The sequence below is a fragment of the Mustela lutreola genome, chromosome 17, assembly GCF_030435805.1.
Source record: "Mustela lutreola isolate mMusLut2 chromosome 17, mMusLut2.pri, whole genome shotgun sequence".
Taxonomy (NCBI): domain Eukaryota; kingdom Metazoa; phylum Chordata; class Mammalia; order Carnivora; family Mustelidae; genus Mustela; species Mustela lutreola.
The window spans coordinates 5,411,630-5,431,430 of NC_081306.1; the positions used below are offsets into that span (position 1 = coordinate 5,411,630).

The window sequence follows — 19,801 nt, forward strand, 5'->3', positions numbered from 1 at the left end:
ATCACCTTCTTGATTTCTTTTTATTTGCATTTATATGGTATGCCTTTTAGCATCTGTTTAAACTTTTCAGTGTGATTTTATTCTCAGGGTTGTACCTTCCTGTAAGCTGCTGAAATCTCTTCTATACCATGTGATTTTTCTGAAACACTCAGGCTCCCTGAATGTATGCCATTTTGTAACCTATCAGACTATGTAGAAAATATATACAGATTTATATATATACACATATGTATGTTTGCACTGAATATTGGCAAGCACAGAGGAGAGCCGTTTAAATATAGGCCACCCATGAAGGGAGGCCTATAAAATCCCTTATTAGGAATAAGAGGATTTTTGATCAGAAAGTATATGGTCTCTGTTCAAACGTGTCAGGGCCCAGATAATGGGAAAAGGAATAGTTTTAATTACTGTATCTTCTTGTCAGTTTAGAGATCCAGGAGCCTCGGGAGAGTTAGGAACAAGCTCCAACCAGAGGCGTCTGGACAGAAAACATCACTTCTACAGTGAAGAGTTTGTTTTTGTCCTAATGAGGAAAACTCTTCTTGCGGGGGCCATTTTACTCGGCACATGGTCCAAAGAAGGGGCTTGCACTGGCCAGGTGGGACCCTTGCCTGGAGCGCTAGCTTCCACCTCCCGTGGGTACATCTAATTTACCCTGGGACCTCCTGCCCCTGCCTCCCCACCCGAGGGGCACTGCGGGAATTCCTCCCTAATCCACTCTGTGCTGCAGAAGTTCCCCAGGGGGATAACACGTGGGCCCCAGGTTTGCATGGGGCTACAGTGAGCCTCTCCTGGCCTCCAGGCAGGCCCTGCTCACCTTGCTCAGGAGGAAAGGGCAGCTTCCCAGCGTGCAGAGCCAGCTCCAAGGCAGAGTCCTCCTGAGTCACAAAAGGCTCAAGATTCAGGGGGAGGGACATGATGTACTGCCCGATCTGAAACAGAAGAAAGCACTTTCAGCCCCACATTGCCACATACGGTCATTATTTCTGCAGCATGTTCGTGTGAAGGCAAACCGGGGGCAGACAAAAGCATGAAGCCTGGGGCAACCCCAACTCTGATCTTTCCAGCCTGTGCTAATACTGCCATGACAGGACCCTACAAAAATCAACGGCAATTTGCATGGACGTCACAGATTCACCCTCACACTCATGGCCCCACTATTCTTGGAATGCACTCAGTGCAATCTCTACCTGAAATGAGGTAATGGACACTGACAAGCAACTGTGCAAATAAACATAAATGATGACTATTCATGGGTGCAAAACCAGGAAAGTGCTAACACCCAGAGGTGCCCGGCCAAGCAAGAATCTGAATCCTGTCCTCTGAACTTGGCTGTGCGTCTCCCCTTTAGAAGGGATCTAAGAGAAGGAAGGAATTTTGTTGGGAAGAAATGCCATTTATAATTATAAATTAATTTGGAGGGAACACTACTGATTTCATAATACAGAGTCTAGAAATAAACATGGACAACGCCTTCTTGGCTGGTGGGGAACTGCAGAAGACAGGCGTACAAGACATTTGGGATAAGCCCACAAATACCACAATGTTTGTCACATCTGTCGGATGCACATGACTGTCACCACGGGTATACTTCAGACGCTAATTTCTATTCAAACTCCTGTTTTGTGTTTTAAGGTAAGTATATGTTTTTGTTTCAAAATAAGGTTGATTTTCAGGTCACAACAACATACTGCTTTTGTGTTTTTTTTTTGTTTTTTTTTTTTTAAAAAGTCTTTGAGCCTGGGTGGCTCAGTGGGTTAAAGCTTCTGCCTTCGGCTCGGGTCATGATCTCAGGGTCCTGGGATTGAGCCCCGCATCGGGCTCTCTGCTCTGCGGAGAGCCTGCTTCCTCCTTTCTCTCTCTGCCTGCCTCTCTGCCTACTTGGGATCTCTCTCTGTCAAATAAATAAATAAAATCTTAAAATTAAAAAAAATTAAAAAAAAAAAAAGGTCTTTGAGCCTCTTGCTTTTTGTTTTATTTTGTTGTTGTTGTTGCTGCTGCTTTTTTTTGGTTCTATATTTGTTCCATACCTTTAAACTTAGAGTTGATACTGATTCTGTCAACTAAAAGCCTTAGGATTATCCAAGTAAGATCTTCCTGTCCTGGCCTCACACACACCCAGACTCCCCAAATCTCCCAGCCCAGAGGGAGATTCCAAACATTTCCAAACACTGAACGTGGGCTGACTCTAGTTAAGTCCCAACATCCTCTAGTCCATCATGCTAACGCAACAGGGTTAGTCTGCTCTTCCTTTAAGGAGGCACACGGATGGTAACATAAATCCAATCAGCATTTTTTCTTTGCATTTCCTTAGTATGATCCCCTACTCAAACTAGGCATCTGGGCCACTTTCCTCACTAGTCACAGCTGTCACTGTACACGGCAGCTCGAACACGGCAACAAATGCATCATTTCCCCACAAGGCCGGAGGAAGAGACAGATGCTGGTTTCTGCGCTTGGATCCCTCCATTCTAATTCCTCGTGGCAGGCGTTCCTGAACACCTACTATGTGCAAGGACCCCAGGCATACTCCTGTGTTTGGTACAGCTTTCCTCTGGGGCCATACCTTCTGGCTAAACCCACACACCCAGTTTTACCTGCAGTGAGATGTCAGGATCGTTATACCTTACATCTATGTTGTTTTTCATTTTTCAAAGTCTTATCTCCCATGGTGCCCTTCTAGAGTGCCCACGCGGCTCTGTGCGGGAAAGGGCATCACCGGCGAGGCAGAGTGTCGTTCGGGGGCAAAATTTCAATAATCTGACATCTCAAACTTCAGCTGCTTGGTTGAGCTTGTGGGGACCACTGTGGTTGCTAGACAGACCCCACGACTCCAGGTCTCCCTCGGGAATTCTGTCCACATTCATCTTTCTGCAGTCAGTGTGGAAAGGGATGCCTACCGGCTCAATGAGGCCGTTTGTCTGCTCTTCCCACGTATTCAATACATACTCCTTGCTGTTCGGTTTGGGTAAGCTCAGTGACACTGGGAGAGTGAAGAGCTCTGTGGTCAGACAGCCTTGGGTCTGAGTTCTGGCTCTGCCGCTGTGTGATCTTCCTGGGATCAGCATCTCTGACAGGAGGACAGTCTCATACTGACTTCAGACAGCTGTGCCAAGGACGATACATGCACAGAGCGCCCGGCGTCCTAACAGAGCGGCCCCTCTCCATTGCCCAGAAGCTCACTGCTTGCCCGTGAACGCTACCGCCACCCAGCTCACATGGTTGCTGTCAAGATAAAAGTCTGTGTGGACCATGCACCACCTCACGGCGGTGATATGAGCCGCGCACTGTCCTTGCACACAGCGTGTGTCCGGTAAGTGCTCATTTCCGGAGTTCAGCTCATCAGCCCCCAGGTACAGACCTTAACTCATGGGGGGTTACGGCAGGTGGACAAGGGCCCTGGCCTGGATACTAATCTGGGCCTCCCCTACTCCTCCAACAGCTCAATTTCCTCAACTGTAAAATCGTTCAACAACCTCTCCAGTCCCTTCCAGCAACATCATTTCCTCAATCCACTCCGACTGTAACACACAGCGTCTCAGTTCTAAAAATAAGAGGATTCCCATTGGTTGGAAGAACCGACGCTCATCTTCATAGTTTCATCAGTACAGCTTTATGAGGTCATGCCCTGGGAAACAGGAGGAGAGGGATTGCCATTTTGAACTCGACGCTGCTCCCAGTGAACAGAGCGAACAAGGCCATCCTCCACGCCCAAGGGATCACCAGACACTTCCAACTGTACCACAGCTATTTTCAAAATCTAAAATTCCTTTGTACCTCTTACAATAGAACCATAACTTAGAAAGCAGTGGGTTCTAAGTGACAGCCTTAGGCAGAAGAAATTGCTTATCTCAGAATGGCCCTGGAGAAGTCCAGAAGTCTCCCACAGCGTGAGGTGCCCGTGGCTGGAGTCTTCTACTCCTACCTGGTATTTAAGAGCAGCCGAGGTGGATGCGGGAAGTTGCAACCAGAAAGGCCACGTGCAGGGGGACCGTTGCCTCCCAGGGGTGAACGGAGGAGGAGGAAAAGGACTCCAAGTGCCCGGCTCCCCTGTAGGGTTTATTCTGTACTTTGTTAATATGGAGTCTCCAGAACTACAATTCTTAAGAGATATCTTTCCTGTTGTGAAATTACTCAGGAGAACACTCCACACCATGCCTGGTGCACAGTGGCTATCACTACACATTGGCTGAATTTGAATTCAGAACTACACACACATTGTTCCTCTGAAAAGTCGCAGAGAAGAATGTGGCCACCTGCTTCCTGCCCTCCCAAGAATCTCCTCTGTGCACTCACACTGGGATGCCCTTAGGTGCCAGCCACATCGCCCATCGGGGGAGGGGGAGGAGGGGTACGTGTTAGGTTTTGAAATCAGCCTGTGTTTCGTCCACTGATTGAATAAGCCTGTCCTTAAAGTCCTGGATATGGAAGGAAACAACCCAAAAGTGAAGGTTCACACAAGCACCAATGTGGTAATGACTGCTTTCCCCAAAGGCCCAGAATCCAAAGACAAGGCAAGGTCTGCAAGGTTACAACTGCCCCGGAGGAAAGCGCCCTACAGCTCTTACGTTGCTGATGTACTCCAGAGGCGTGAGACTGAAGGTGGGCAGGTCGTCAGTCAGGGTCTCGCCAATGCCTGCTGTGTTCCAGCTCTAGGGCAGGAAGGAGAGAAAGCGATCAAGGTCACTGAAACCAGGAGGCCCGGGAAAGCACCCCATGCCGGAAAATACTCGAAGAATGCAGCCTTCCTAGAGGTGCCTTTGCTCAGTGACAGTCTTGGGAATTGTCACTATTCAAGAGACCAAGGATTTCTCTTCAAGTCATCACCCTGAAGCCCGCCTCTCTCTCCGAATTCCTGCAGACCCATCCAACGGGAGCTCCTGCCTTCTCAACAGAACTACTTGATGAGAACAGATCCCATCTCTTGCTCCCACTCAGACCGTGAAGCAAAGAGCCAGTTACCCTGTGGTTTGAGTTTCTCTACTTGGGTGGGCACACCAGGTTAAGAGCTGCCTGGGTCCTCAGCACTCTAATGAGACTAGGAGTGCCCCCAAATCCTCCACAGAGACCCCACATAAATCCCACATTCCCCCACACTGTTTTACTGCTTTTATTTCTACTTGCCTTCCAGATCTATTTCTAAATGGATTCAGAGCTCAGAGGGAAAGGGATGGGGGGGAACCTCCAAACCCCACCAGCTGCCCCCTGTCCTCTCTGTGACCCCTCTGTCTGGGGAGATGCTCTTCCTTTCGACATTTCAAATACAGACTGTCTACGGTATCGTGCTGTGAGCCCTCCCAACGGGCTCTCTAGAGCCAGGCAAATTACCAGCATGTACGTGGTTCCAGAGTTCAGCCTGGCACACCTCACAGAAATCTAGTTTCTTAATTCCAATCTGAGTCACCCTAAAGCCAGCCTGGAAAACAAGGCCCTTTCTGGCTGTGCCCCGGGAGTAACTCCCAGGTCACCCTGTAGCTGCCCTCTGCAGCCACCTGATGCCATCAGGCTGCCTGATCCTTTAAGCAACGTTCCGGGAATGTCATGGTCACGTCCACCCCTGGGCTCCCAGCCCAGCCTAAGCCTCAGCTTCCCTCCCCGTGTTCCCCAGCAGCAGCTCAATTCTTATTTTCTTTGCTTGAGACAAGTTCTTTCCTTCCCCACCTCCGCCCCTGGTTTTCTAAACTCCTTGTTCTTGTTCGAGAATCCTCCTCTGTTTCAAAATAGCCTACTTTTCATCAGTTAACTCCCACCCACGGAGAGGAAGCACTGTGATCACCCCCACACACTGCGTGCCCAGGACGCGCACAGCCCTGGGCCCCCCGTGGGGGAGAGGAGACCAAAAGAGGTAAGACTTGGTGCCTGCGCTCCTTGGGAAACCAAGAGCCGGTGACACGCTCCCGCGCTGTGCACCCCCATGCGTTCCCCCACGTGCACGTGCACAGGTTTCCACTTGGGAGTTCTCTGAGGCAGAGGCGAGGTGTGATGCCGTGAGCACCGGTGAGTACAGGAGGAGTGGGCTGCAGAGTGCCTGAGGGGCAGAGAGGGAAGACCGGAAGGACGCGGCACAGCTCCGAATGGGCTAAGAGAGGGCTTGATTTTTAACAGATCCACTGCAGAGAGAAGGGGAGGGGAGGACGGGAGGGGAGGCGGCATGAGGAGGTAGCCTGCACTTCACAGAACACACATGGACCAACCCCAACGTGCAGAACAAACCTGGATCCTGCCTCAAACAGTGAAATTATGACTTTTATGACAACTGGAAATTTGAACACTGATTAATGGTATTAAGAAATCATTTCTAACTTAGGGGTGATTTGGGTCCTGTGATTATTTTTAGCGTTGTTATGCTTTAGAGAAAGGATATATGTACAAGACAGACGACCCGCTGACCATGTCGAAGGGGCGTGATGACGACGTAGGGTTCGTTAGACTCTTCTCTCCACTGTACGTTTGTGTGAAAACTTCCCTAATAAACTTCTGACAGACAGACCGCTCTCCTGGGCCTGGGGAGCTGTAGGGATGGGGCGGAGCCGTGCGGGAGGGAGGGCGCTGCCTGTGAGAACGGGAGCCACACCTCGGGGCTGGGCTGCAGGGAAGGAGCAGTGTCCCCCAGGAACTTGCAGGGGACGAGCACAGCGGGCAGGAGGCCCTGGGAAGGCTCCATGGGGAGGCAGGAGGAGAGTGGCCAGGCAGAGGGCGGCGGGGGCGGGGGGGGGGGCGGCCACAATCAAAGGGGGTTTTGCAAGAAGGGCGGGTGGACAGTGGACGAACCAGGAGGCGCTGAGCAAGTAGGGCGACCGGGAAATGCTGCAGGGTATTTTTCAATTGTTCAAAATCTAATTGAAAAGTTCCTTCATAGGGGCTTTTCCGTCTCATCTGTCACCAGGTGATGTGAGCAAACGTTAACAGTCGATTCTGAAATGGACTGCAGTGTTGGTTTATATTCTTCAGCTGTGAAAGGGGAATACAATTCACCGGCAAACATTAAAAGCAAACACTGAATGACCAGGGTTTAATTTTCAAATCCTTACGGCCGAAGTGTTTGCGTTTGTGCTGTGTGCTTTCCCCCTGGCGACTCTGGGAGAGCTCCTCCTAATCTCTGAGCTGCCTGTCTCCGTTCCCAGGGTCCCGCGGTGTCACAGCACGGCCGGAGTAAGGTCAGATTCAAGCGACCCAGAGCCCGAGCACAGCGAGGTGGTGGAAGAGCAGCGGGAAGAGCGGACCTTCCGGGGCGCCCGCGTGGCGCAGGGGGTTCAGCCTCTGCCTTCGGCTCAGGTCATGACCTCAGGGTCCTGGGATCGAGCCCACCATCGGGCTCTCCGCTCGGCGGGGAGCCTGCTTCCCCCTTTCTCTCTGCCTACTTGTGATCTCTCTCTCTCTGTTAAGTAAATAAATAAAATCTTAAAAAAAAGAAAGAAAGAAACGACCTTCCAGTACAGAAGGTCACGACATTAGGATCTGGGGTGGGGGAATGGGTGACACAGGTGAAGGGGACCAAGAGCATACTTTTCGCGAGGAGCACTGAGCCGGGGACACTGATCACTGCACTGTACGCCTGACACTCACGTAACACTGTATCTTAATTACACTGCAGTAAAAAAGAGGTTAAAAAAAATATCCTGGTTCTTAACATTCCCATGAATGTTTTATCCTACAATCCACATGAAATCGTTTCAAAACTACAATGGCATTACTACTAGCAATAAAATGACTGGACAAAGTTAAAAATTCCTTTTTAAGCTCTAAGAAAAATAATAAAGCAGCCAGCTCTGGGGGCGGGGGATGGGAAGTATGAAGAATGCGAAGGGCCGCAACTTTCCCAGCAGCTCCACGAGCACCAGCAGCTCCGCAACATGGAAGGGTGACTAACCCAAAACAAGGACCCTGGCCTCTTAACAGTTTTCATAATCCTTTTCGTGCAACTTTGGAGAGAACTTCTGGGTGCTGATACCTTTGTCGGGAGGAGCCCGTTATCTCAGGCTCCACGACTCCTTTCACTTCCTGTCTCCCTTTTCTAGTCAAGTTCAAATAACTGTTATATTGTATATATTTTGGTTTTTAAAAAAACAGCACGTGTAGTCCAGTTCCATTTCTTCTACAGATCTACCTGCCCAGTGGTGCCCATCCAGCCGTCCAGAAGAGGCGTCTAGGGGATAAGTACCACACGTTCGTGGCATTTCTACGTTGTGGGATTCTGAAGGGATTTACTGCTTTTTTCATTGTACTATCCTGTATTGCCTGAATTTCTGAAAAGGAGTGTGTGCAATTTTTACTTTAAAAAACTGTCATTCCTCTTAAAAAATGAGAATCACAGAGAAAAAGAAAACCAGCAATCATTAAGCATGTACACTGCGGCAGCTGTAGGGCTAAGTCCCATCGTCTATGAAATGTCATGTGATCCTCACACATCTGCATGGTCAGAATCAGTGTGTCCCCATCTCATGAGGCTGACACAGGAAGCCAGGCCCATGGGACCGTGTCAGGGACATCATTTCTCCAGTTTCGCCCACCCCCGCCACTGTCCGCCCCCCGCCAGAAACACAGATCTGACTGCAGCAGATCGCATGGCATTCTGTGGGAAAATCCACTGTCCAACCCCACTGTTTCACGGATGGGGTTTCTGAGATCCAGAGAGATCCACAGACTGGACCCAGGTCATACAGTGAAGAAACGAGTGCCCCTCGAGCCCTGGTCTTAGATGCTTTCCAGAAGGCAGCAAGAAGCAAAGAACTTGTAATGATGCCTTATGGCTTCTTGCTGCCTTCTAAAAAGGATCTCCCAGTTATTAAAGGCCCACAACTGGATCCTTCTCACAATCCCAGCCCAGAAATCCAAACGTCAGTGAAGAGACCAGAGCCACAGGAGTTAGAGCAGGTAGAGATCTGACTGATGGGTAGTCCCTTAAAGGAGTCAGGACAAGCAGAAAAGGGTATAAGGTGAGGGAAGGGAGGCGCCCCGGGAACAGCCAGAGAGCAAAGCCATCAAGGACAGAAAACAGCAGCCCCCTCAAACCCCATCAAAATCACCAGATCAGATCTGGTAAGACACTCTCCTGGGCAAAGTTCCAGAACTAATGCTCATGAAAAGAATGCAATCTCACGACACAATTAGCTCCTCTGACCTGCCCCAACCTATCCAGTGGCACATAATCTGCCTCACTTCTCCCGCAGAGGGCACAGCTACGCTGCTCCGAAAGGTGAAAGTTAATCAAGCAATAATAATCATCCCAGGAAGCAGGATGAAAATAAGGCATCACAGTGACTCCAATTAAGATAAGACATTCTTGCTAAGCAGTGAGTTGCAAGGGAACAGTGAGTCTGCACTGTGGGACTTCCAAGTCAGGAGAGTTAGAGAGCTTCCTCCTAAAGCTCCTGGGGGCCGGGCGGGGGTGGGGGGGGATGGCGGGAGGAGCCGGGGCCCAACAGGGGGATGTCTGCGGTCCGTGGGAAACTCACGTCCATCTTGGAAACGAGTAGCAGCTGCTGTTTGATGCGCAGGAACACGGAATCGAAAGCCAGCTGGTGGGCCTGCTGGTTAAGGCGAGTCAGGGCCGTGCGAGACGCAGACAGCAGGTTGTGGTTACTGGACCCTTTTTCCTAAGACGAGATAATGCAAAAAAATATTAGGGCCTGGCTCTAACCAAGGCGATCAGCTCGTTCAACATTTTGAAAAGCCCCTGAAAGGGGGGTGCCTGGGTGGCTCAGTGGTTGAAAGCCTCTGCCTTCAGCTCAGGTCATGATCTCGGGATCCTGGGATCGAGGCCCACATCGGGCTTTCTATTCAGCAGGGAGCCTGCTTCCCCCTCTCTATCTGCCTCTCTGCCTACTTGTGATTTCTGTCAAATAAATAAATAAAATCTTTAAAAAAAAAAAAAAAAAGAAAAAGAAAAGCCCCTGAAAGGAAAAAACTGAAGTGGTGGTTCAGTACAGCAGTGGTTCCCAAGTCCGACTATGCCCCAGCACCCCCTGTGGAAGATGCAGGATTATAGATGCACTCAGAGCTACTGAATCAGAGCCCAGCAAGGTTCTGGGGTGCAGGGAACATTTTAGCTCACTTTTTCATGTAATTCTGATGCATCTGCTAACAAAAGCTCAGGGACTGGCAGTTTAGGAAAAAATTAACTGGTGAATGTCCCTCAGGGACAGAGGCAGAGGGAGAAAATGATCAGAAGTGTCAGGTATAAACAAGACTGAGGGACAGGAGCCTGACCTCCCAGCGAGGTCAGCTCAGTCACACTCGGTCGTACGGCAGACTACGCACAATCTACATGAGTTCCAAGGAATTCCAAACAGCCTGAGAAAATACAGAGGTGGAAAATGTAACCTTAGTTTTGCTATTATAAATGAGCCGATTACAACAAACTAAACCAGATCAGCAATAAAGATAAACAGAGTTGCTTTAACCTAATCACGGAAACACGGATGAATGAACCTGCACAACTGTTTTAAGTGTTTGTCAAGCTCTAGTGCAGCCAACTGGCGGGCCAAAGTGCACGGCGATGGGGAGACCGTGTGAGGGCAGATGAAGGCGCAGACACGTCCAGAGGCTCACTGGGCTGTCACCCCCAGAGCTCAAGGCCCACCCGGACACGATGAGATTGCATTTGGTTTCAAGGGAACAGCAATGTCTCCTCTGCCTATCACCAAGACAGGTGGGGGGATGGTTCTGGAAAGGATGCTACAGTCCACTTAGGATCTTGGGGCCATTCATAGGTTGTTGTGTGGTTCACTCCACGTGTTGGGAGGTTCTTCCATCCCTGGAGCCCCAAGAGGCCCAGAGCTCAAAGAGCAGCACTGTGATAGGCATACCAAGAGCTTAAGCTAAAGGGATGGCCAGAAGGGAACACTTATCCTCAGGTCCTCCTACTGCCACGAGGAGGATCGATTTCCTTCCTGGCAGGGTTGGGGGCCTCCTTTGTGGGTTCTCCCCACTAGCGGGCAGTCCACATTGTAGTCCCCTCTCTGCCGTTCAGTAACAGGGGCCTGTCCCTGCCCTGGGGTCAGGGGCTACCCAGCCATGCTCCTGGCAAATCTGACTCTGGAGGGCAGTACGGCAAGCCCATCGCCACACACCTGAAGTCATGCTGTCCATGAGGGTTCTACTGCCTTCCATCAGTAATAAAGCTCCACTTCTCCAACTCCCACACCTATACGTCCATTCGTTCCCACCCAGTTTAGTTTGTTAGCTCCTTAAAACGCAACATAAACGAGACCGAGAGGAGGCAGTAGGGCACACGGCAGACTGCGGTCCACACGCAGAGCCGAAAAGCCTGGATTGGGGAATGGGTGACAAGAATGCCATCAGTCTGGTCTCATACCTTGAGGGTATATAGTATTTCCATTAAACTGGCATATTCAGCAGGGTTATTCTTCTGGAGGTAATTATATTCTTGCCATGGGTTCTTGGCAGAGCTCTTCTTGTCTGTCAAGATGCTATCCTGAAACCCGGCCAGGCTCCGAGGGCTGTAGGAGTCAGAGAGATACTTGCCAGCTGTAGACAAAATCCTGAAATGAAAGTGATGACCATTACGCCCTGAGCTATTTGTACGGAACCTTCCCCTGGGAGCATTCAGTTTGCTCCTTCCTAAATCCCAGGATATCCTGATGAGGGAGACTGATTTCGGGTCCATTTGCTAATAAAAGGAAGACATCCCACACCGCTGAGGAACAAGCTGGACCTCGGGTGCACACGAGACCCCAGGTGCTTTTAGTTCCTATTTAACACTCAGTCCGCCAGCACCTGCCACCTTCCTAACGTGACAGACAGCCTACATAGGGGCCGTCGTCAGTTTATTACGATCTGGGACACTGTGCATTTTCTGTGCAGCACTTTCTGGCTCCGCGGGCATCACCATCTGGAATGAAGCCATGGGGAGCCACCGGCAGCGGGGGAGCCGGTCGTGGGAGAGTGGGGACAGCAGCTCGAAGCACGCCGCTAGCCACATGCCTCACCGTCACACGACTGGGCCGGTGTGGGGTTCGTGTTCACCTGCCCTGTATAGTTTACTTTTGTGGTTTAGGTGCCACAGAGAGCTCTACTGTGAGAAGCCAGCACTGTCCCATTTCTCAGGAAGAAAAAACGCCTGGAGAACGTTCTAGGTGACGACCAACCTCTAGGGCTTGCACCTCTATCTTCTCTTTCCACCAAGGCCAAGGACGGCCTTCCCTGACAGATGCTGCAAAGCCTCTGCTGTCCTCCCTGAGCGCAGCTGGACCGCCCAGAACCAGGTGAACATACGCAGGACCATCCCACGTGTGGCTGACTCCCCGACCCCTCCTTGACCATAACATGTTATGAAAAAGGATCGCCCTGGCAGCTTTCTGGTTGAACTCACTTTTTAAAAAAACAAGTCCAGTGAAACCTGTCAAGGCACACGTTTACCTACAGACAAACGAACGCGTTTATAGCACCTTCCTGGGGAGCCACAGCCGACACAAGCGGCCGCCTGTCTCTGCCACTAAGCTATGGTTCTCCCTGATGCTTAAGCCTCCAGGTCGCTTCAGCTGGGTCTCTTCTCTGCCAAACCGCGACCTGTTCCTGCCATCACCCTTTCTTCCAAGCCTTCACGATCTGTGAGGACCAAACAGGGTGTTCTTCCCGTCTAAATTCCAAGCACGGAGCATAGGGCCTGGCCCATGGGGGCTGACCCTGGGTTTGGTGAGCAAGAAGCTGAGAGCTGCCTCTGGGAAATCAGCTCCCCTGTTGTGCCTCCCCTGGGTCATCTAGGAGGAGACTGGCACCAGTATGCCATCCACGCTGAAGGAAAATAGGTATGTCAGGAATGGTTTAAGTATTAAAGATTACAGTTTAAAATGTTAGAACAGTGTGCTCTAAAATAAGAACCAGGGCACCTGAATGGCTCCGTCGGTTAAGCGTCTTGCCTCTGGCTCACGTCATGATCTCAGGGTCCTGGGATCGAGCATTTCCCTCTCCCCCATGCTCGTGCTCTCTCTCTTGCTATCTCTCTATCAAATCTTAAAAAAAATAATAGAGAACCAAATTAAAAAAAAAAAAAAAGGCAGAATCGGTTCCAACTCCCAAAGAATGAACCATATCTCTTCCTCCCTAGCCTCCTCTTAGATGAACTAATTAGTTCATTAGATGAACTAATCATCAGACTCAGATTTCCTAGGATGTGTGTTCACTAGTACTATGAGCTAAACCTTACTGAAATGAACACTTGATTTCTACACTCACAAAGAAATGTTCTCTCATTGCTGGAACAGGAGACAGCAGATAAGTAAATAGTCCTCACCCTCAAGAAGCTCACGGATTAAGGGGGGAATCCGACCTGCACTAATGTGCTAACGAGTGTTCGGGGAGACAGCAGTGAGTACACACAGAGGAGGGAACCCAATGTCACACTTACAACCACTTCAACTCATCTCCTTTCACGGGAGGTTGTTACCCACTTCTTTACAAGCCATGGAAACTTGTAAATTTACACTGGATCCCCCAAACCTGATTTTCCCATTAAACTGTCCCATGAAGACCTTTTCCCAGGGAAACCATCACTGTGCAATGAAAGTATAGAGGAGTCATGTCTATCTCTCTGTAGCTCACCCGACTTGCCCAGTGCACCAGAAAGTCCTCCAGTGGCACTCAGCCCATACATCACAAAACGATCCTTTTCTGCAAGGAAGTGATCTTAAGAGCCCCAAAGCCAATGCCACTCTTGTCGCCAAAGTAATCTAGAGTGTTCTGAGCTATTGCCTTTGTCACCTTGAGGGGTGGTGGGAGGCGTGGTCCTTGGGCCGAGGGAGTCTGGGTTCTGCAGGGGAGATTGAGGGGAGATTGAGAGGCAGATAAGATAAGCTTTATAGGCAGTTGCCACACCTGTGCCTCCCCGATGGGAACACAGATGGTGACTGTCGCCATTTTCCCTTTCCAGGCTCAGTGCTTCCAAGAATGATGTCACCTCTTACAGAAGCTCCCCTGGATACGCCCGGTCCGTTCTCATCTCATGCCAAAGCTTGGGTCAGAGTTTCAGCTTCTCTGGGCTGCAAAATGCTGATAGAGAGGCTCATCCTTTATCACTACCGGGTCAACTTCCTAACCAGACCCTTCTCTTCCTCTAAGAATGTAATATTCACCTTCACTACAAGATTGAGGAAAGCCTGTATGTCCTGACATGGAAAGGTGTCTGCCGTACACAGGCAGAGGAACCCAAGTCCAGGGTGAGAAAGACGGTGTGGGCAGTGCAGGGCTGACACACTCTGGACGGCTCAGCTCACGTCCACGTTAGAATCCCTGCCTCGTGGTCCCGTGACCTCAGCTCACGTCCACGTTCGAATCCCTGCCTCGTGGTCCCGTGACCTGAGACGCAGCTATTTCCACAGATCATTTCTTTCACTTGAATTACTACCTGTGCCAGACTTGATGCCTCAATGTTCCTTCATTTGTAAAATTACAGACGGATAGTACCTACCTCTTTGGTCACGGGGAGGATTAAAGATTTAATTCCTGGAAAGTCCCTAATATCAGAGCTCAATAAATATTATAGGTGGGGGCAGATGTTAATAATGTTTCTTCTAGAGAGAATATTGAGGGTGAGTGGTTTCCCTTTTTATTTCATATACTCGTGAACTTTCTCATTTTTGCCATGAGCTAGGGCCAGGCTAGAATTACTACTGAACTTGAGAAAGTAAGAAGTGGTATGCCTTTCCTTTAAACATAAATGTTACACTTTCAACCCTTCCCAGGAGTCCTCGAACACTCGGGCCCACTCGCCGTCCACTACAGGCGCCCTTCACCACGTGTGCGTGTGTGCACGTCGGCATGAGCGTGTGCGGGGGGTTATGTTCACGGCGTTTATATTATTTACACACACTCCACTATGCACCTGTGCTGCTTGGGTTCTACTCCGCCCGGCTCCGGAGTTCCGGACAGCAGCAGCTGCCCGTTCCACCCCGCAGCGAGACACTGCCCAGAACGGGAACCACTGTGGGACACGGTGAACCTGAAGACAGTCCCTGGGCTCCGAAATGAAAGAAGACAGAATGTGGCAGGACGGAGGAAGCGCTGCCGTGGAGCACTGACCGCACTCCTCGGCCACTCACCCCACCTTCCACCAGGCGGCTGTGTCACCGCGCACAGCCCACCCCACGCGGACCAGGGCCAGAAATTCCCTCCCCCCCACATCACTTTAGGACAATAAGGAAGTACCCAAGAAAGAGGCGACGGGGCTGCTGCTAGGCCCCCAGACAACCGTACAAAATGGACTTCTTCCCCCCAACTCCCAGAGAACACAGAAATCACCGGCTCCAAGGAACTGACAGATTTAGGTGGAAAAAGGAAGAAGGGAAACCTGGGAGGCTGGAACCCTCTGAGGGGAAAACCGGTTTGAACGGGATGACCTCTGGGCAAGGGAAACCCCGGCAGGTATCAGAACAGAGAAAGGAGGGGAAGAAACTTTTCCTAGGGCTGACCCTGGAAACCCTTGGCAGCACAGAATTCCGCTGCAGAACCCAGAAGGCTGGCGAGTGAATCCCGATTCTGCGGGCTGCCCCAGGGCCTTCACCACTACCTATAATGCTGCTTCTATGGAGAAACTTAAGAGTCCCAGTAATTCACTTACCAACAAGCAGTGGGAACGCAGCCCATTTATAATTTGGAGACAACGCGTATGGTCTCATTTGGGCTGCAACTTCCATATCTAACAAAAACTTTGTGACCACTGCCAAGGAGCTCAGAGCCTTATCCCTTTCAGGTGCTCAGTAAATGTTTAATGATGACATGATGACACTTTGTATCTAGGTACAGACAGTCCTCGGGCCTGTGACTTTCACATTTGACCGTATGTCGTCATTGTGTGCTGTATCAGGTTCTTCCCCAGCCAGGATCCCGGGGAATCGCCCACAGCTCTGGCCTACCTGTTTGCTAGCTGCTGCTCGAAGTCCCCACATTGCCGCAAGAGCTCACCACAGGTGGCTATTATCCTAAACAAAACAAAACAAAAGCACTTCAAGTTCAAGTATCTGGAATGTTGACATTTACCGGACAAATACTGTCTCATTCATAAACATTCTAACTATTCACTCCTTTTGGGGGTGCTGGGTTCTGGAGAAGTGGTTAACCATTGGACAATCTACCTGACATGTCTCCCTAATCAGTAATTCGTGGAGAAGGGAAACTCGACTTCGTTCTAACATCCTCGAGACCTCTCTGCTGGGAATCGGGAGTTCTGTGCTACACGTCTGAAATAATCTTACATTTCCCAAATACTGAGGTGTGCTTTGGGGCTTTGTCCTTAATAAAATGGGTTGGAAATAGTTCATATCTAAAATTATAAACGGGCACCTGGCAGGCTCAGTCTCAGAAGAGCATGTGACTCGATCTTGGGGTAGTGAGTCCGAGCCCACCTGGGGTGTAGAGACTACTTATATTTAAAAGCTTTAAAAAAAAAAATAAAATAAAATTTAGAAATCAGCAATACATTTAAAAAATCATTCACCACAATCAAGTGGGATTATTCCGGGGATGCAACAGTGGTTCGATACTTGTGAATCAGTCAACCTGATACATCACATCCACCAGAGAGAGCATAAAAATCATACAAGCATCTCAAGAGATGCGGAAAAAGCATCCGACAAAGTACAACATCCATTCATGACAAAAACTCTCAACAAAGTCGGTTTAAAGGGAACATACATCAACATAATAAAGGCCATATATGAAAAAATGAAAAACACACAGCTAATATCATCCTCAATGGGGCAAAACTGAGAGCTTTTCCCCTATGGATCAAGACAAGGAGGGCGGACTGCGGCGGCGCACACTGGCGTAGACACTCTTGGGCCACGGTGGTGGTGGCACCCGCATAGAGCCCGGCCGCCCGGGCCCCCAAAGTGCTGCTTCTGTCCAGCAAGCCCGCTGCCGCCTGAGCCCCGGCCGACCGGGCTCTGCCACTCATGGTGCCGGGCCCGGGAGGGGCCAGCCGCGAGGGGCCAGCCCCGAGGCGGCAAGCGGGAGTCTGCCCCAGGCACGCGCCTCACGCGCCTGAGCCCCGAGGAGAAGGCGCTGCGGAGGAAACTGAAAAACAGAGTAGCAGCCCAGACTGCCAGAGACCGAAAGAAAGCTTGAATGAGTGAGCTGGAACAGCAAGTGGCAGATTTGGAGGAAGGGAACCAAAAACTTTTGCTAGAAAATCAACTTTTGCGAGAGAAAACTCATGGCCTGTAGTTGAGAACCAGGAGTTAAGACAGCGCTTGGGGATGGATGCCCTGGTTACTGAAGAGGAGGTGGAGACCCAGACCAAGGGGAATGGAGCGAGGCCAGTGGCCGGGTCTGCTGAGTCCGCAGCAGGTGCAGGCCCAGTTGTCACCCCTCCAGAACATCTCCCCATGGATTCTGACAGCGTTGACTCTTCAGACTCAGAGTCTGATATCCTGTTGGGCATTCTGTTCAACTTGGATCCAGTCATGTTCTTCAGATGTCCTTCTCCAGAGTCTCCCAGCCTGGAGCAGCATTCAGAAGCCCATCCAGAAGGACCCAGTTCCTTACCAGCCTCCCCTTCTCCGTCACTGGGGACATCATCAGCCAAGCTGGAAGCCATTAATGAACTGATTTGTTTTGATTAAGTATACACCAAGCCCCTAGTCTTAGAGATACCCTCTGAGACAGAGAGCCAAGCTAATGTGGTAGTGAAAATTGAGGAAGCACCTTTCAGCCCCTCAGAGAAAGATCACCCTGAATTCACTGTCTCAGTGAAGGAAGAACTTGGTAGAAGATGACTTCATTCCAGAGCTGGGCACCTCAGATCTACTTTCATCCAGCCACTGCCTCAAGTCATCTTCCTGTCTACTGGATGCTTACAGTGACTGTGGCTATGAGGGCTCCCCTCTCCCTTGAGCAACATGTCCTCTCTGCTTGGTGTAGACCATTCTTGGGAGGACACTTTTGCTAATGAACTCTTTCCTCAGCTGATTAGTGTCTAAGGAATGACCCAGTGCTGTTACCCTTTTCTTTTGACCATTATACTGCCTGGCAGATAGCAAAGAAGCCTGTGCTTCATTTAAAAAAGCCAAAGTAGAGGGTGTACAGTGCTAGGGAATTCCCTTAAAGTATTTGTCTGTTAAACTGTATAGGTCACCCCAAGTATTGTCTTTGTCATCCAGCAGTCCAAGATACTCAGATACATTACTACAATCCAGAATTACAGTTTTTGAGGTTGTACCCTTAAGGGCAGTAGTCTGCCCTAAAATTCTTACGTAAGGGTCATCAGACAAGCATCTTAGACATGAAATTTATGAGTGGCCCTTTAACACTTTACTCCTCTTGGCATCCCAGGCTTGCCTCCAATTTTAAGTCCTTTAGTTTGCTTCTGCAAGCAGAGAACCTACCTGAGGGGGCTCCTTTCCCTCATGTACAGTTCACGTAAAGATCAAGAATCTTGTGTAAAACTATGGAAATTTACTGAGTAAATGCTTGATGGAATCTTTCCCTGCTAGTGTAATTTTTGGAAGGTGCTTTCTCCATTTATTTAAAACTACCTGTGCAATTACAAAGTGCAATGCAAAAAAAAAAAGAAAAAAAAAGACAAGGATGATCACTCTATCCACTTTCATTCAACATAGCACTGGGAAGACCTAGCCACCGCAATCAGACAAGAAATAGAAATAGAAGGCATCCAGACTGGTAAGGACAAGGTGAAGCTTTCACTATTTGCAGATGACATAATATAATATAGAGAACCCTAAAGACTCCACCAAAAAACCACTAGAACTGATTAATGAATTCCATTAAGTCAGTGGATACAAAATCAGTGTACAGAAATCTGTTGCATTTCTTGCACTAATCATGAAGAAGCAGAAAGTGAAAATTTCCAACTGCACCAAAAATAATAAAACACCTAGAACTAAAAACCAAACAGACAAAAAGACCTATATTCTGAAAACTATAAAACACTTATAAAAGGAACTGAAGATGATACAAATGGAAAGAAGTTTTATGCTCATAGTTGGAGGAGTCAATATTGTTAAAATGTCCACACTACCCAAGGCAATCTACAGATTTAATCCAATCCCTATCAAAATACCAACAGCATTTTTCACAGAACTAGAACAAACAACCTAAAATTCATACGGAACCATAAAAGACCCTGAAAATAGCCAAGGCAACCCTCAGAAAGTTGAACAAAGCTGGAGGGATCACAATTCCAGATTTCAAGATACATCAGAGTCATCCAAACAGTACTGGCACAGTAACAGTGACTAATCACCAGAACAGAATAGAGAGCTCAGAAATAAACCCACACATATATGGTCAATTAATCCTCGACAAAGGAGGCGAGAATAAACAATGGGGAAAAGACAGAATAAATAAACATCTTCAACAAACGGCGTTGGGAAAACTGGACAGCCCCATGCAAAACAATGAAACCGGACTACTTCCTTACACCACACGCAAAAATAAATTCAAAATGGATTAAAGCTTAAATGTGAGGCCCAAAACCATAAAACTTCCAGGAGAAAATACAGGCAGTGTTTCTTTGACATCAGCCATAAAAACATTTTTCTAAATATGTCTCCTCAGGCAAGGGAAACAAAAGTGAAATTTAACTATTGGGACACCACCACCAAAATAAAAAGCTTTTGCTTTTTGCGAAGAAACCACCAACAAAACATAAAGGCAATCTACTGAATGGGACAAGATGTTTGCAAATGATATAACCGATAAGGGGTTAACATCCAGAGTATATAAAGAACATATGCAACTCAACACCAAAAAAATGAAATAATCCAATTAAAAAATGAGCAGAGCAGATTTTTCCAAAGACGGACAAACGGCTAACAGACACATG

The 19,801-nt window shown here is 49.0% G+C and overlaps 1 protein-coding gene and 1 pseudogene across 2 annotated transcripts in view; one reads left to right on the plus strand and one right to left on the minus strand.

Annotated features, from left to right (window-relative positions):
* Positions 1-19,801, minus strand: part of COG7 (component of oligomeric golgi complex 7) — an 85,622-nt gene that overhangs the window by 12,878 nt on the left and 52,943 nt on the right. For both annotated transcript variants that reach the window (XM_059154712.1, XM_059154711.1), the window contains exons 11-15: positions 15,873-15,938; positions 11,318-11,504; positions 9,456-9,596; positions 4,569-4,652; positions 818-932 (exon numbers count right to left, since the gene is read on the minus strand). In XM_059154712.1, coding sequence (XP_059010695.1) covers positions 818-932; positions 4,569-4,652; positions 9,456-9,596; positions 11,318-11,504; positions 15,873-15,938 — 593 coding nt within the window. The remainder of the gene's footprint in view (positions 1-817; positions 933-4,568; positions 4,653-9,455; positions 9,597-11,317; positions 11,505-15,872; positions 15,939-19,801) is intronic.
* Positions 16,480-18,548, plus strand: LOC131819570 (uncharacterized; annotated as a pseudogene).